General features: G+C 45.1%; 1 protein-coding gene across 1 annotated transcript in view; it reads right to left on the bottom strand.

Moving 5' to 3' along the window:
- Positions 1-17714, bottom strand: part of ACOXL (acyl-CoA oxidase like) — a 362868-nt gene that overhangs the window by 268649 nt on the left and 76505 nt on the right. Inside the window, exon 9 of the mRNA XM_030827970.1 lies at positions 17009-17043. Within this exon, the coding sequence (XP_030683830.1) occupies positions 17009-17043 (35 nt within the window). The remainder of the gene's footprint in view (positions 1-17008; positions 17044-17714) is intronic.

Raw genomic sequence — 17714 nt, 5'->3', positions numbered from 1 at the left:
ATGTAGATGAGTGATGAATTTTATTGTTATATACAAAGGTACCGCCTTGCGCGAAACATGCAAACTCTCTTCAAAGGATTAAATATTTCAAAACTGAAGGAAAATAAGAAGGCAGGCTTCCTGTTTCAGACACACAGAGGAAGAGGGGTCTTTTAAACCTGTAATAAAACAGGTGGGCTTAAGAAACTCAGAAAAGGGTGTATGGAAATATACTCTGCCTGGCACAGTGATATTTTAAAGAAATAACATTTGTATTTTGTTCCATAACTAAATGAAATCAGCTAACGCCATAGGGAAAGTACATGTGTTTGCAACCCAGCCCAGAGTCAGCTTCTTACATCTGACTCTCTGTTCTGGTTACAAACATCTCTCTGTTCAGCCTGCTGGTGCATACATACACTCTCACAGCTGAGGACAGATGTGGCTAGCAACGCCTTGTGAAGCAAATGTCAGATAGCAGACCGCTACCACAGGCTCACACACCTGCAGGTGACATCACCGAGCTTTATCTTACCCCAGAAATCTATTAACATGCAGAAACAAGTGTCACCCAACCAAAACCCACTCTTAGAAAGCATTGGCCTCATCAGCCTGAGAAGGGAAATGACAAACGAGATGCCGAACTTCCACTCAGTTCCACGTCTGTCTCGGGGGGAGGAAGGATCCCCTGTTTCCCACCCGAACTTCCCAGGACACCTGTTCTCTAACATCGAAAGGATGTCAGATGCAGCCAGAACAAACAAAAGCTTTGGAGAAAACTCCATTTCCTGGATATTGCCTTTTTCCTTTGTTTCAGGGAATTTTGTCTTTTGTAGCAAAAAGTAGCTAATACCAGTGAGTTTTCACTAATTTCTTGTCCCTGAAACAAATATCTTCATTGGCTGTAACTAGGCAGATAGCAGGTACTCGATATATGTCCAGAGTGCCTAAAACATGATATATGTCTGGGATGCACTTTAAGGTATCCTAGCCAGCATCCAGGAGCAGTGGCTCACATCTGTAATCCCAGCACTTTGGGAGGCCGAGGTGGGTGGATTGCTTGAGGCCAGGAGTTCAAGACCAGCCTGGGCAACATAGCAAAATCCTGTCTCTACAAAAAATACAAAAATTAGCTGGGCGTGGTGGTACACGCCTATGCTTCCATCTGCTCGGGAGGCTGGGTGAGAGGATGGCTTGAGCCTGGGAAGCAGAGGTTGCAGTGAGCCGAGATCAGGCCACCGCACTCCAGCCTGGGCAACAGAGCCAGGCCCTGTCTCAATCAATCAATTAATCAATAAGAACTAGGTTAAAAATAAATAAATAAATAAATAAAATACTCTAGCCAGAGATAAAAGGGAGGATGGAGTGAACTAAAACTGTCAAAATGTTGATAATTGTAGAAACTAAGAGACAAATAATAGGGAATCCACTATGCTACTCTCCCTCGTGTTTAAAATTTTCCATAATAAAAATATTTTTTAAACGTGTAGCAAGATTTCCAGTTGTTGGCCCAACCCCTCTTCCTCCCATCCTTGGTAATGAAGTCCTAAGTCTGCTCATGTAATCTACTCTTCTCTGTGGAGCCACTAACTAACCCAATCACAGTCACCCCAATGCTTCTTGCCTTTGACGGCCTTAGGAATGGACATATGGGTTTATCTGGCCAATGAGAGATGAAAGAAAGTCTCTTGAAGGGTTTCCGGAAAAAAAGTTTCCATGCTGCTAAAAAATGACATATGGGAAAACATGGGTCCTCCTTTTCTAAAATCTTATACATCTACATGTGAGAGCAAGAACCTCAGCAGCCATATGGTGACCATGAGTGAGTCAGTCAAAGACAAAACTGACATACTGAGTTGCAGAGAACAAAGATCAAAGCAACTCTAGTCCTTGAGGTGTCACTGAGCCCCTGAAATAACCACCCTGAAACTGCCCCACTTCAGGAATCATTAAGAGAGAAAACAATCCACTTCCTGTCTAAAATAGTTAAGCCAAGGTCATAGCTAAAGGCATCCTATCTGATACGAAATAACTGTTTGATGAATGAAGGAAAGAATGAATAAGACCCCAAAGCACAAAGAATTGTCAGATAGTCTTAACAGCATCATGTGAGTCTTAGAAAAATCAATGTCCTTGGAATCCCATACAAGAGTTGGGATTTACATTGTATACTCTCTTTGCACACAGGGTCTTCTGGCTTTTACAGTAGGTCCCCCTTCTGTACCGGGAATACATTCCAAAACTCCAGTAAATGTTTAAAACCAGGAAGAGTACTGAACCCCACTGCCAACCAGACATATTCCTGTCCATGTCTTCCACCCACAAATTTAATTTCCATCTTAATTAAGTGCTTATCACCCCTGTGGCTGTACCTTTTACAGTTTGAGGTGTGACAGCAAAACTAGCACAAATTTCTTTTTCCTTCTTCACAATTTCACAGATAGAAGACTCCTTCTTTCTGTAGGTCTTAGCAACTGCAGCATATGATTGCTTTTCTTTTCTTATGAAGTCGAGAACTTCCACTTTTTTACCTAAAGGAAACACTTTACGGCTTCTCTTTGGCATATCCCAATTGCCAGCATCACGACTCTTGTGTTTTAGGGACATTATGAAGTCAAATAAAGATGACTTAAACACAAGCACTGTGACACCATGACAATCCATCTGATCACTGAGACAGCTACTAAGTGACTAACAGGTGGGTAACCTGGACAAGGGGAGGATTCCATTCAGGATGGATGGAGCAGGATGGCTTCAGATTTCATCACATTGAGAGGTGAAGCCAGCTGGATTTCCTGGGTCGAGTGGGGACTTGGAGAACTTTTCTGTCTTATGAGAGGATTGTAAAATGCATCAATTAGCACTCTGTAGCTCGGATTGTAAAATGCACCAGTCAGCACTCTGTAGCTAGCAAGAGGATTACAAAATGCACCAATCAGCACTCTGTAGCTAGTAAGAGGATTGTAAAATGCACCAATCAGTGCTTTGTAAAATGCACCAATCAACGCTCTGTAAAATACACCAATCAGTAGAATCCTAAAAGTAGCCAATTGCAGGGAGGATTGAAAAAAGGGCATTCTGATAGGACAGAAACAGAACATCAGAGAGGACAAACAAGGGAATAAAAGCTGGCCACTCCAGCCAGCAGTGGCAACCCGCTGGGGTCCCCTTCCACGCTGTGGAAGCTTTGTCCTTTTGCTCTTCACAATAAACCTTGCTACTGCTCACTCTTTGGGTCCAGCCCATCTTTAAGAGCTGTAACACTCACTGCGAAGGTCTGCGGCTTCATTCTTGAAGTCAGCAAGACCACAAACCCACCAGCAGGAACCAACTCCGGACACAACATTACTCAGGATGGCACACAATTTAAAACTAATAAATTGTTCCTGAAATTTTCCATTTAATATTTTCAGAACAAAATTGACCACAGGTAACTGAAACAACAGAAAGTGAAGCATTGGATAAAGGGAAATTACTGCATTTCACAGTACATATCATATATTTTATTTCTTTGACAAGCAATCAGGTACATCCTTGTATCTTCTCCTGTAAAGTTGCTTTTTGATTTGTTTGGTGCATTTTCTCAAATCGTATCTCATATTCACAGCTCTGCCCAGGTCAGCAGAGATTCCTAATACACTAGAAAGAACACGGTCTTTATTGAATGGCTATGTGGCCTCGGACAAACTCCTCAACCTCTCTGAGCATTAGTGCCCTTATCTCTAAAACAAAATTAGTAACACCCATTTTAGGGGCTATGACAGTTAAATGAGGAAGCATTTAAGCAATATGTCATCTAAAGCATTGCACACTGATGTCTCCTCCACATCAAGACTAGTTTTAAGGTCAGGAATAACTGCTGCCAACTGGCAGAATCAGTTTTTTTCTTCTACCCTTGCTTTCAGATATACAAAAAAGATGTAAGAAGTATAAAAGATGAAACAGAATTTTCCTCCATATGAGCAGTTTTGTCTCCAACACCTAATGTTTCCTTTTTTCCTACCTACACTCGTCACAGAAGACATGTGATTTAAAAGAAGACTCCCAAAGGTTTCCTTTCAAACAAGACAAGTCCCTTGGGGCAGGTCAATTCTCTCAACTGGGACAGTTTCTTAAAGCAAGATTTGGTAGCTTCCTCCCCAGGGCCATCTGCTGGCCATCAGGTGGGACAGATTCCAGGGAAGGTGGAGGGGGGGTGCTAGGCTGAGCAGAGCAGTAATCTCTGCATCCTTGACCCCATGCCAGAGGACAGGGGCCACTGTCCCCTTCTCATTCTCAAGGGAGAAAATAGAAACCAGTCCCTCTGGGATTGCTTGAGAAGGGCCACCTCTTCCTCGGGTTAAGCAAGAGCTTTCCAGATCTCTGCCAGGTGGTGGCCCTCAATGGCCTCTGCCACATCATCCCTGCACCTGAAGTCTCCTTAATGCTCTTCCATAAACCTACTCAGTCATTACTTAAATAAGGAAATTTTCCATGAGCATGGCCTGCCCTTCTAGCTCTGACACTCTCCAAACAGCACTTCATCCCCCTGCTGGTGGAAAGCAAACAAACACCCTCCTTGGGGGCTGGAGCTGAATCAAGGCTCTGAGCCCTAGGGAACCATCCCAGCACCCTGGGTGGTGTTGGTGACACACTTTGGGAAAAGTCTTCGGCTGGGAGTCAGAGGCCTGGGTTTGAATCCCCAAGTCCACCTGGTGTGGAACCTCCACATCCTGCCTCCTTCATGGAGATGTGGTAGGTTCTGCCTGGATGATCACAAAGAGGTACAGGCAGAAGATGTCTGGAAATTGTACCAACAATGCTAATCATATCCTCTACCCACTGTGTGCCTGCAACGCTCTTCTTCCCCCTCTCTTCTTCCCCTCAGAAGTTGCCACCAGCCCATGCTGCAGAGCCTGAAGGGCAGGGCACACCCTCCCCACGCATGCAAACAGACACACACACACACACACACACGCACCCACAGACATGCACACACATGCCTTGGAGCATTGAGTGCTTCCTTTGTCACCCTTAGGTTGTGATAGTACTCTCACCAGGGTCACCAAAGGCAGACATGGTGTGCTTTTACCCTCATCTAGTCCATGGAAGAAGCTCAGTAAGTATCTGTTGAATGAACAAATTAATCTATATTCAACTGAAATTAAAAAACAAAACAAAACAAATGTCCTGGATTTCACTTCATTTTCCTTTTAAGATTAAAAAAAAGGAGAGGAGAGAGGAAAATGGGGAATAGTACAGTCAAGGTAAAATAATTAGTTCCTTTCCAATTATCTGTCGCACTTTGTGGATTATCAACAAGGCAGGGCCATCCCCCATGCCTGCAAACTAAACAAGAAAGGGCCTCAGGCTGGCTCTAGAGGGCGACAGTGAGTCCTACTGTGCATTTGTGTCTCTATCATTGCACAGACAACCGTAAAAGTGGATTCTGGGGGATCTTCCATTTTGGAGGGACTACCCTTCTCTCCCACCCATCAGTATGACTAATTGAAAGCTGATTTAATTTCCATGTTTAGACAAACAAACAAACAAATAGAACAAAAATTATCAGGGAATATTGAAAGTATTTTATCAACACAAAAACCAACATGCACGTGAGCCTTTTAATCACAGATTTGATTCAGCCTATGCCAACTTAGCACATGACACCTGCCAGGCTCTGAAGATGGAAAGAGGAATAAATACTGTGCTTACCGTCAGGAGCTCTTGGCCGAGGGCAGTTTCTCTATCCAGGCACTCTTCCCATTTTGGGCCAGATAATTCTTTGTTGTGAGCAGCTGAACCAAGCATTTTGGGATGGTTAACAGCATCCCTGGCCTCTCCACCACAGCTGCCAGTCAGTAGTAACCTCCCCAAGTTTGGACAACCAAAAATGTCACTAAATGTCTCTGGAGGGCAAAATCACCATAGTTTAGAACCACAGGTATAGGAGGAGGATATTAAGTAAATAGCCACAAGATGGACCACCCTGCCCGAGGCGGGGCACTCTGGACCCAGCACATGCTGGCACTGGAGGGGATGCAGACAAAGAAGCTTGTTCTCTGGAGGAGGAACATTGTGGACCCATGGCTGCTGACATGTGAGTGTATAAATGTGACTCTCCTTCTGCTCCAAGCACCCACATACCATCTTCACCCACCATGGGCTCTAACGAGGGTGGAGATTGCCTTATACAACAGAATAGAGCACTTGGACAAGCAGTCAAGTCTGCCTCATAAAAGACCAGGGAATGGAAGTTTATAGATGGACCTCTCTGCATGGCACTTGAGGCTCTACCAACCTCAACAGGAAGCAGAATCTGAGTGATAAACCACCTCAGGAAAAAGAAAAAAAAGCTGCCTCATCACAACTCCTTCTGCATTGGCCACAGCAAACAGGGTTTGTGCTGCCCCTCCAGGGGATATCCCAGCACCCACACAGGCTCAGTCCCCCGTGTGATGTAGAGGCTATAGAATGTTCTTGATTTGTAAGTAGTTTGAGCTACATAAGAGGCCAAAATGTGATTCATACAGCAAAAATTGCCTATAAAAATGCAGCATCTTGGTGACTGGAGAGAGGCAAATTTAGAACTCTCTGTGGCTAGTTTAACGGAGCCCTGGATTACATCTTGCCAATTTAAGCTGTTCATCCAAACTTGAGAAATGCCCTTCAGGAGGAAGTCGAGAGCCTGATGCCAGGCTTGCAGGTCAGACCACAGAACATGAGCCAGGGAGCCAGGGCCCCCACACACAGCCTGACCAGAGAGCTCCCTGGTGTCCCTCTCAACAGACACACGAGCAAGACCATGGTAGCCCCCACTCCACCACGCCATGAAATGGGTAGGCACCAGCCACAGGCTCACTGTCAAGCGATCCACCGGGCCAGGGCGACACGGCTCCAGTCAAGGGAATGTACAGAAGGCAGCAATGGGCTCTAGCCCCGCAGCAGTTTTACCCTGTGCCTCCTCACACCCAGCAGACCTGTCACAAACACCAGCCTGGACAGTCGCCCATAGGGGTCTCCCACTGACAGAGCTGGCCTCCCCTGGCCCTGGCAGAAGGGTAGCTCCTCTCAGCACTCCAGGAAATATGCTGAGGGCTTCCTCCAAGCTCATTCTCTCTCCATCCTGCTCTCTGCCCTGCACTAAGCGGCATTCAACCCAGTGGAAGCTGGAGTGACCCTGGCTATGTTCACCTCTGCAGCCAGGACAGAACATGGAGTACCTTTCTCACTGGTGAGGTCTGGAAACAGCTGCCCCCCATTTCCTGGATCTCTGGGAGAGGCCCGCAGACCAGAGAGTTTTCCAGGTGGTTGAGATGAGCAATGCCTCCAGGAACATGACCTCAGGCACCTGTATTTCACGTAGGGATGTCATCCCAGCGCCCCTGAGGGCTCTCAGGACCACAGACCAGTGCATTGGTTCTGCTCTGCAGCCACCTTGCAGTGAAAAACAAGGTCAAATCCTATTGCCTCGGGCTGCACCACCCCAGCACGAGGGCCTCACTGAAGCACCACATAGTCTAGGGCGTCCAGAGCTGATGGAAGACCTGACCGCACCTGTGTTGTCGTGGAAAGCCTTAGAAAGAGGTGTGGGCTAAACAGAGTGCAGTGACACAGCTTGCAACCTGTCTTCATTGAAAATGATAATGTGGCTCAATGTGAACTCAAAGGCCTCACCCAGGGCATGTAAAACAAGATAATTCCACATGAAGAACCCCCTCAAACCATACCCAGAAGCACTTGGAAGAAGTGTCAACACAGCCTCAGACTCGGTGTTCTCACCACAAAAAAGTGATCCAGACTCCCCTATCTTAACTCTTTAATTCAAGTTCACTGAGCATAGTTTAATTACAATAAAATTCACCTGATTTAGGTGTCACAGTTCTATGAATTTTGGAAAGCATACATAGTCGTGTCACCACCACAATCAAGATTTAGAATCTGTCCGTCACCTGCCAAAAATCCCTCAGGCTGCTTTCTAGTCAACCCCTCCACCCACCTGGTGAGTACGGGTCTGCTCTCTTCCCTATAGTTTGCTCTTTTCCAGAATGTCACGCAAAAATAATCACACAGTAAGGGCACTTTTGAGTCTGGCTTTTTCCACACAGCAGAATGTCTTTTTATTGCAGAGTAGTACCTCTCTGTGTGGAAGTGACACAGTCTGTTTACCCACTTCCCAGTGGAAGGACGTTTGGAATTGTCTTCAGTTTGAGGCTACTATGAATGGAGAAGCCATGCATACAAGTCTTGGTGTGCACTAACGTTTTCACTTCTCTCCTTTAAGTATCCGGGAGTGTAATCTCCGGGTCTATGGTAAAGGTATGTTTAACATCATAAGAAACTTCCGAAGTGTTTTTCCAAAGTGGCTGTACCATTTCGCCTTCCACCAGCAATGTATCAGAGTTGCAGTTCCTCCACATCCTCATCAGCATTTCATATTATCAGGGTGGTTTTTTTGTTTGTGTTTGTGTTGGGAAGTTTTGATGAGGGTCAATTTGATGGTATTGAGGTTTTAAGCCATCCTAACATATATGTAATGGTATCTCATTCTAGTCTTAATTTGCATTTCCTTAATGACTAATGAGGGTGAGCATCCCTTCATGGTCTTATTTGCCATCTATGCATCTTGTTTGGTGAATAATCAGTTCGAGTATTTTTTGCCCATTTATTAAATTGAGTTGTTTCATTTTCTTGTGAAGGGGCTGTAAGAGTTCTACATACTCTGGATACAACTTCTTTATCAGATATGTGTTTTACAAATATTTTCTCCCCATGGGTGGCTTGTCTTTTTTATTTCTTTGCAGTGTTTTTCAAAGAGCAGCTGTTTTTAATTTTGATAAAATCCATTTTTGCCAACTTTTTCCTTGACGGTTCATGCTTTCTGTGTCTGAAGAAAGTTTTCTCTAACCCAAGATCACAAAGATTTTCTTCTATGTTTTCTTCCAGAAGGTTTAAGGTTTTAGGTTTTACATTTAGGTTCATGATCCATCTTTGTTGCTTGTACATGCTACAAGGTATGTGGTATGGGTTTTTCTTGGTTTTTGAGTTTTTATATGGATGTCCAATTGCTCCATTTATTTAAAAGATTATCCTTTCTCCACTGAATCATTTTGGCGCCTTTGTTGAAAATCCATCGATCATTCATGTGGGGTCTGCTCCTGACTTATTCCTATGTCCCATTGGACTACATGTCTGTCCTTTTGCCTACATGTCCTACAGTCTGCTCTTGATTACTGCAGCTTTACAGCACATCTGAAAATGAGGTACTGGAAGTCTTCCAACTCTGTTCTTTTTCAAAATTGCTTGGCTGGTCTAGTTCTGTTTTTTGTTTGTTTGTTTGTTTGTTTGTTTGTTTTTCTCACTCTGTCACCCAGTCTGGAGTACAGTAGTGCAATCTTGGCTCACTGCAACCTCCACCTCCCGGGTTCAAGCGATTCTCCTGCCTCAGCCTCTTGAGTAGCTGGGATTACAAGCACGTGCCACCACGCCTGGCTAATTTTTCTACTTTTAGTAGAGACAAGGTTTCACCATGTTGGCCAGGCTGGTCTCAAACTCCCAACCTCAGGTGATCCACCTGCCTCAGCCTCCCAAAGCGCTCGGATTACAGGCATGAATCACAGCACCCAGCCTAGGTCTTTTGCCTTTCCATAAAATTTTTTCAATTATCTTGCCAATTTCTACACAAAATCTTACTGGGATTTTAATTTGAGCTGTGGTGAATCTCCGGATCAATTTCATGTGGATGTCTTAGTCTTTTGAAAGTAAGGGGCCGGGCACAGTGGCTCACGCCTGTAATCCCAGCACTTTGGGAAGCCGAGGCGGGCGGATCACAAGGTCAGGAGATCGAGACCATCCTGGCTAACACGGTAAAACCCCATCTCTACTAAAAATACAAAAATTAGCCGGGCGTGTTGGCGAGTGCCTGTAGTCCCAGCTACTCGGGAGGCTGAGGCAGGAGAATGGCGTGAACCCAGGAGGCGGAGCTTGCAGTGAGCCGAGATCGCGCCACTGCACTCCAGCCTGGGGGACAGAGAAAGACTCCGTCTCAAAAAAAAAAAAAAAAAGATGGCTTTGTTTTAAGATTATACCATTGGGGTTGAATAATTTCTTGGCAACCATGTGTATATCTGGTGGGAGCCTCACTGTGAAGTTTGAAAAAGAGACAGATGGAACAGTCGACCAGAGAGCCTCAGTGACAGAAACAACTATTCCCTGGAAGGGGAAAAAAGGGCAGAAAGGGATTTTTGTTTATTTTTACAAAATTTGGAGGAAAACGGTCTCCTCAGCTGTCTCCACAAGATCAAACCAGCCCCAAATGGGAGTTGCTAGGTATTTGCCAACACTTGAAATCAAAATCCAATAGGCCTGATGGCTGTGGTTCTGGTCTTTTCCTCCCTTTTGTATTTCAAGATGGCAATTTCATTTGCTCATTGATGCTGCTTTTTCATTCAATAAGCATTCTGATTCATCTATGAACTTCAAACTCTGCTTCTAATCTAAATCAGAATACAAAAGTACACAACCCCTTCACTTCTTCTAGGCCATCTGGGCTCATTCTAAACAAAAACATGAGCACAGTCTCAGAATGAGTGCTTAATCACCCCGGGTCTGTACTTTGTTGTAACGGCAGGCCTCCAATAATCTAGCTCAGGACGGTCACACCGTGCAGTTCGATCACACGCAGGTTCCCCAACTCTTTCTTTCCCCATCCAGCCCTCGAGGGATACCAAGGCCTCTTACGGGGCTGGTGACTATAACTCCCATATTAGGTTTGGGCACAGGCCTGAACAGGATACCGAATTTAGCCTTTCTTAGGTGAGAAACCAATAGAAAGAAGTCAGTTGTGGGAAAGAACTGCATTTAGACTTTGCTTAAGAGTCACACCTCTGTGGACCTCCATTTAACTATCACAGAACCAAATGGAAAATTTGCTTCCTTCTTCGTTTATTAAAGAAACATAACTAACGAAAAAACAAAGCAAAATCATTCTGTTAGGAGTTAGTTCACCGCTCTCATCCTTCACTTTCATGAGCTCTTCTTAGAAATACAAGCATAAGTGGCACGTGCAAAAAATCCACACACTGTTAGTTCACGTGTTCTCTCCGGTATCAGACAAGCAAGAGCCAAAGGTGAGATGCTCACCTCTGAGCCCGTTTCCTCTTTTATCTTGGCCCAGGGGTACTCACCGGGAGGGAGCAGCCTTCTTCACTCTGCTGCACTGGGTCAGGCAGGAAGAACATATAAACTCTCTTTCAATCTTGTAGAAAGAGAAAAAAACAAAACACCCACACAGTGGGGAAACTGTTCCCCACTGTGTGGGTGATGGGGCCCCGAGAGCTGTTATCTGCAAAGGGCACTTCTGGGGGTTACCCAGCTGTCACCACTGTGTGGATTCCACCCGAAAACCTCAAGCCAAACAGTGGGGAATGAACATCAAGAGACAATTTTCCACTCTGTGAAAATGGCTTGACTTTACAAAAATAAATTAAAGTGCCATGATAATAAACGAAACATGAGCAGGACCTGTTGTTAAGTGCACAGGCAGTCATGGCAGAGGCTCTCCTTGCTTGGTACATTTACACCATCGAAATATGATGATTCCTTCTCTGCTTCCTGACCCCTCAGCTCCCTACCCACATTCCCACATGAAGACACACACATACACACACACCCCTCTATACCACAGACAGATCTGGAATAACTGGTCTAGCAAGAGTTAGAGGTGTCTGGGGTCAGCAGTGGAAGTGGTTGGGGTGGGCATGTGTTAGACTGTGTGTGTGTGTGTGTGTGTGTGTGTGTGTGTGTGTGTGTATGCATACTTGCATGCTCACATGCAGGAGGATGGTCTCACCCTGAACACTGTTCATTTGAATAAAGGAGAGCTAACAGCTGAAGCACCACTGCATATGCACACAAACAAAATTAGGCCTCCTTTGGGCCTCAAGTCCTCTGTTGCCACACAAGAGCCCCTGTAGCTCTGAGGCAATCCTGCCCCTCCGTGTCTGCAGCAGCCTGAGAGGCACTGCTGGCTGGCCAAGGGTATAGGATTTTAGTGACTTCTTTCCCTCCTCTCCATATTCATCTCCTTTACGGCCCCCAAATCCATTCTTCTTCAAGAGTGAACCCATCCTCCCAGTATTGTCATTTTGGAACCACGTTTTCCTGTCCCCCTTTCCTTCATCTCCTCTTCTGTCTACTAAAGGAGTTTGCCGGGGCTTTCCCCACCATCTCTCTTGGTCCTGATTCCCATGTTAGAATTTTGGAAGGAGATATGATCTGCTTCCAAATTCCAAATCTGGTCTTAGATTTAGAATCTAAAGTCTCAAATCTTGATGCCAAAGGTATCCCTACCCACACAAAGAGGACCCCTTCCCTCAACTCTGGCATCTGGGTTTGGGGTCAACATGACAAGGAAAATGGTAATCGATAGGAAAACAGTATGGCCACTCCTCAAAAACTTAAACTTAGAATTATCATATGATTCAGGAATTCCACTTCTGGGCATGTACCCAAAAGAATTGAAAGCCGGGTGTCAAAGAGAGATTTGTATATCCAAATTCACAGCAGCATTATTCACAATGGCGAAGAGGTGAAAGCGACCCAAGTGTCCACTGATGGATGAATGGATAAACAGAATGTGGCCTATACATGCTATGGAATATTATCCCATAGAAAGGAATGAAATTCTGGTACATTCTACAATATGCATGAATCTTGAAGAATTATGCTAAGTAAAATAAGGTAGTCACAAAAACGCAAATGCTATATTATTCCACTAATATAAAGTCCCTAGAATAGTCAAATTTATAGAGACAAAAAGTAAAATGGTGGTTGTCAGGAACTGGAGAGGAGTTGAGGAAGGAAATGTATTGTTTAATGGGTATGGAGTTACAGTTTGCAATGTTGAAAACGCTCTGGAGATGGACAGTGGTGTTGATTGCACAGCAGTGGGACTGTATTTAATGCCACTAAACTATACACTTAAAAATGCTTAAAATGATGCTAGGGTTTGCATGTGTTCCCTCAAAAATTCAGGTGTTGAAACTTAATGGCCAATGTGATGATATTAAGAGGTGGGGCCTTTAAAAGGTGATTAAGCCATGAGGACTCCTCCCTCATGAATGAGATGAAGACCCTTATAAAGAGGCTTCATGAAGCCTTCCCCTCTTGCTCCTCTCCCTCTGCCACATGAGAACACAGCACTCCTCCCTGCCCATGGCTGCAGCAACAAGGCACCATCTTGGAAGCAGAGACCAGGCCCTCACCAGAAAACTGGACCTGCTGGCACCTTCATCTTGGCCCTCCCAGCCTCCAGGACTGTGAGAAAATAAATTTCCGTTCTTTATAAAGTACCCAGTCTATGGCATTTTGTTATAGCCGCACAAACAGACTAAAACAAATGGCTGATTTTATGTTAGGCATATTTCACCACACAGGAAAAAAGTAATCAACAAAAGGATAGAAGTTTCAGCCAATCCAAACGAGCAAATAGGATTTTTAGAGGGGACTCAACCAGAAACCCACATCCCTCATCTTCCTCCTGCTGGATGAGGGGAGTGGTAGGTGACCAGGCTAGGTGTAAGAGGGAGCAGAAGAGTCACGGTGGCCGGGCATGGTGGCTCACGCCTGTAATCCCAGCACTTTGGGAGGCAAAAGTGGGCAGATCCCTTGAAGTTAGGAGTTCGAGACCAGCCTGGCCAACATGGTGAAACCCTGTCTCTACTAAAAATACAAAAATTAGCCTGGCGTGATGGCGAGTGCCTGTAATCCCAGCTATTCAGGAGGCTGAGGTATGAGAATTGCTTGAACCCAGGTGGCAGAGGTTACAGTGAGCCAAGATCATGCCACTGCACTCTAGCCTGGATGACAGAGCAAGACTCTGTCTCAAAAAAAAAAAAAAGAAAGAAAGAAAAGAAAAAGCAGAAGAGTCAGAGGGTGACCTGCAGGCTTCTAAGAGAAAAGATCAGGTCCTCCTGTGGCCGAGGGGAAGAAAAGGCCTGACCTGCTCTTCAGGCCTTCAGTGACACCTCGTGAAGTGTCATCAATTCTGGGAAAATGGGGATTTCCCAGAAGGTAGGTTTGTCCCCACCACAAATTTACAAATGATGTTGTACTTTCCAGAATTTTAAAATCAGAATTCCTTAGATTTCAGAAGTAATTTTTGGAAAACACAACCCTTTGATCATCCCTTCTCCACAGTATTGAAGATGTCAGTCGGCGACCAGGTCACATGCTCCTCAGTAAGTCTCCCCAGCTTGGCTTGTGTGAATCAGACATTCATATTTTGTGAGAGGCCCAGCCAAGCCTAGAAAGTCCTCATGCTGTCTCTGAGTTACTGCAATCACTTTCTAACCATTCTTTCTGCTCCCAAAGTCTTCAGACTCCTCTACAGATGACACCAGCTGCTGCAGGCAGCCTTTTGTGAATAGTGGCTTCACTGGGCTACCACTCGCTCCCTGGTCCCCAGATCCCAAGGTCGATGGTGAAGGACCTTGGATCTTGCAAGGCAGCCTCAGGAGATGTCTTCACTTTCCTTCCCTCAATCTCATCACTTTCAGTTGTCACTTCTCCCACTTACTGAGATTTTTGTTTGTTTATTGTTGCACTTATGTAAATATCCATGATATTTGTTAATTGCTTTGCACTTAACACCTTAAAGGTTATAAGGACGGCCTGGAGACAAACATCTCTGGAAACATAGCAGGGGGAAGCCACATGTGCTAGGATGTCTCCTGGGGAGAGCAGAGCACAGAACATGGGGGCTGGAGCCTAAAGAGGCAAGCTCATGTACAACAGACAGCTGCTAACTTCCTCCTTGCATTCTGTCCCACTCTCTGCAGGGCTTGTTTGAGGAGTAGGTTCTAAGTTTGGGGTCAAGGCTGAACTAGTAGGACTACAGAAGCAATCTGAAGCTGCCAGGATCCACCCCACACCTCCACGCTCTCCCCAAACTCTGCCTCTCCTCCACAGCAATGCCAGACAGCAATTTAAAGACTATGTGTTCTGAGAGACCCATGTTATCAGCCTGCTAGGGGCATCTGCCTGAGTCAGCTGGGCTTCCCTGCCACATTCACAGTTTGGAGGAATGAGGATGGTTTAAGATTTCCTTCCTCTTAGAAGCCTACCTTGGCCAGGCATGGCAGCTCACTCCTGTAATCCCAGCAATTTGGGAGGCCAAGGCAGAAGCATTGCTTGAGTCCAGGAGTTCAAAACCAGCCCTTGCAGCATAGTGAGACATCATGGGGAAGAGCAAGCTTGTCACTGAACTAGAGCAATATCTTAGCTGTCCTCATTCTGGAGCAGTCCACCTTGAGAACATTCTAGAAAAAGAGGCTCCTGCAAGTTCCGGAGAGAGTGCTTCCATACCCACAGCACCCCGCCATACCACACAGTTGGTTTTAGGGTTACGGGTCCGTGTGTGCACCATGCTTCTTCCTAAGTGTGCCGTAGCTGTGTGCCTCAGCAGCTGCAGCAGCCTGGCTGCGGTTACAAGGGAAGAGCACCCTTCTGCAGGACACCACACTTTTGTTGTGGGCATGCATCATGCACGCATAGGACCAGAAACATACAAACAATTGATGGGGTTCAGGACACGATACACTAAAAAACGGCACCTTGGCATTTGAGAAAACACCAGAAGCAGGAAGGTCACTCTCACTTTCCCCTTCCCCTTCTCCCCTGATACAGGCCATTAAACTCTCATTTGAGAGGTAGCCTCTATATACCCAGAGAAAAGAAACATACTTATCTCTGAAGACACAGGACCACAGAATCTGAACAAACAGGCTAAGTTTGTTAAGTCCCCAATCCCCATCCAGTTTATCACCATTAGATCATACCCTCTTTGTCCGATTATCCACCTCTACAACAGTGCACTTCTCCATCAAACTAACATTAAAAACATACAGGTTTCTCTGTTACTTTGGGTCTTTATTTCCTTGTGAGAGCTCCCATGTTATGTAAAACTTATATTAAATAAATGTGCATGCTTTCTCTAGTTAATCTGTCTTTTGTATGGAGACTCAGCCATGCACCTAGCAATGGGCCAGGAAAATGTATTTCTTTCCCCTCCATGATCTTGAGCCTCTCTGGAGCAGTTTCTTTCATAGGTCTCCAGAAATGTCCCACATGAGAACCTTTCTTCCCACAGGCTCATTCCAAGGGCTTGAGTCCTCTCCTGCCCTCTTCCTGCTGTAACCTACATGGCTCCCCCACAGCTTTCTAGGTCTCAGGAATTGCCTACGATTGCCCAATTCACATGTATATTGAAACCATGTACACACTTGCTATGAGCATTTTTAGGAGGCAAACTTGTTTTGAAATCAGGTGACTTTAGGTTGTCTGTGGGCAGCTGAGCAGACATCCCCAAGCCCGAAGCCTATGACCAGAGGGTGGCACTTTGGGAGGCTGTGAGCACAGTTTTTATAAGGACAGGAAGGATCCTGCTTGTCACCCCTCCACTGGGGCTGGATCTTACTTTAACATCTCAATGCATTTTGACACATGCAAAGGGGAAAAGGTTGATACCAACACAAGAAACAAACATTTTTCATAAGCGTAATACAGTAGAGACCAAGGCAGAAATCATGAAGCAAGACAAAAATAGAGCCTTTTGCCACTGGCAGACATCCTAAGACATAGAGAGAGAGGCCTGGCATGGGGGGTGGCGAGGGCTTCACAGACAAGCCCTTGCTGGGTTTCTCTCTGCTGGGACTCACCTCTCATGCAGGGCATCCCCATTTTCAGGGAATCTTTAAGAGTGAGAACGTTACCCAGATAGTGCTTCTGTGTCATGCCCTAGAATATCCCTCTTTTTGTTTGTTTTGAAATAAATGTGCTATCTACCACCATGTTTTCACAAAGACCTCGTTCCTCTAAATAGCAATGTGCTCTTGCCAATCAAGCAACTAGAACAATTCCATCTGTGACACTGACATCACAGGAAAGCAACCACCAAAAAAAAAAAGCTCAAAATCTGAGACATAAGCAAACCAAGAGCTATAAACTGGTAAGGATCATTCTTAAAAGAAACAAAAATGTAAACATTTACCTGTGGCTATAGTGAATGGCTATCGTCAACCCAAGCTGTAATTAAAAAGAGAGAAAAACAAATTAAGTAATATCAAGAATATGCAGAATTCACACAAGAAAATTAACTTGATATGGCCAATTATGTTTTAAAGATTTTTTAAAATGCCCTACAGCTAATGCTTCAAAAATAACACATTTTAATGACAGATATTTAGTTTCAACTTAGCTCTTAAAGATAATTTGTATTTTGAAAGAGTCTTAAAGAGGCGTAAAATATTTAGTTGTGGATTAGACAGGAGGTGTCTCTCAACAGGAATGGCTTCCAAAATAGGGGTCTTTTAGCTCCAAGACACAGTTGTGAAAGGATGGGATTGCAGCATGTAGCTGATTCCAAGGTTGGCATTAGGAGAACACGCCCACACAAGGTGGGATCCTGGGAGTTGGTCGCCCCTCTATCTCCTACCCTAGGAGCACCACGTGGAGCCCAGGCAGGCCACCTGGACCAGAGTCTCCCTATGGGGATCATCACAGCCTTCACACTGATCCCATAAGCTCAAGGCGGGCAAGCCTCAGCTCTGAGGTCAGCAAATAAACTGAGCCTGAAATTCATGTGTGACATCAAGATATGGTGCACGCAATTGCTGGGCACAGCAACAAGTGGAGGTTGAGGTGAAGCTGTGATTTCCTCTTTACTCTGCAGGGATGATGAGGAAACCTCTCAGGCA

The sequence above is a fragment of the Nomascus leucogenys genome, chromosome 14 (assembly GCF_006542625.1).
Source record: "Nomascus leucogenys isolate Asia chromosome 14, Asia_NLE_v1, whole genome shotgun sequence".
Taxonomy (NCBI): Eukaryota; Metazoa; Chordata; class Mammalia; order Primates; family Hylobatidae; genus Nomascus; species Nomascus leucogenys.
Note: the sequence above shows the minus strand (reverse complement) of the source record. Positions and strands in the feature narration are given on the sequence as shown.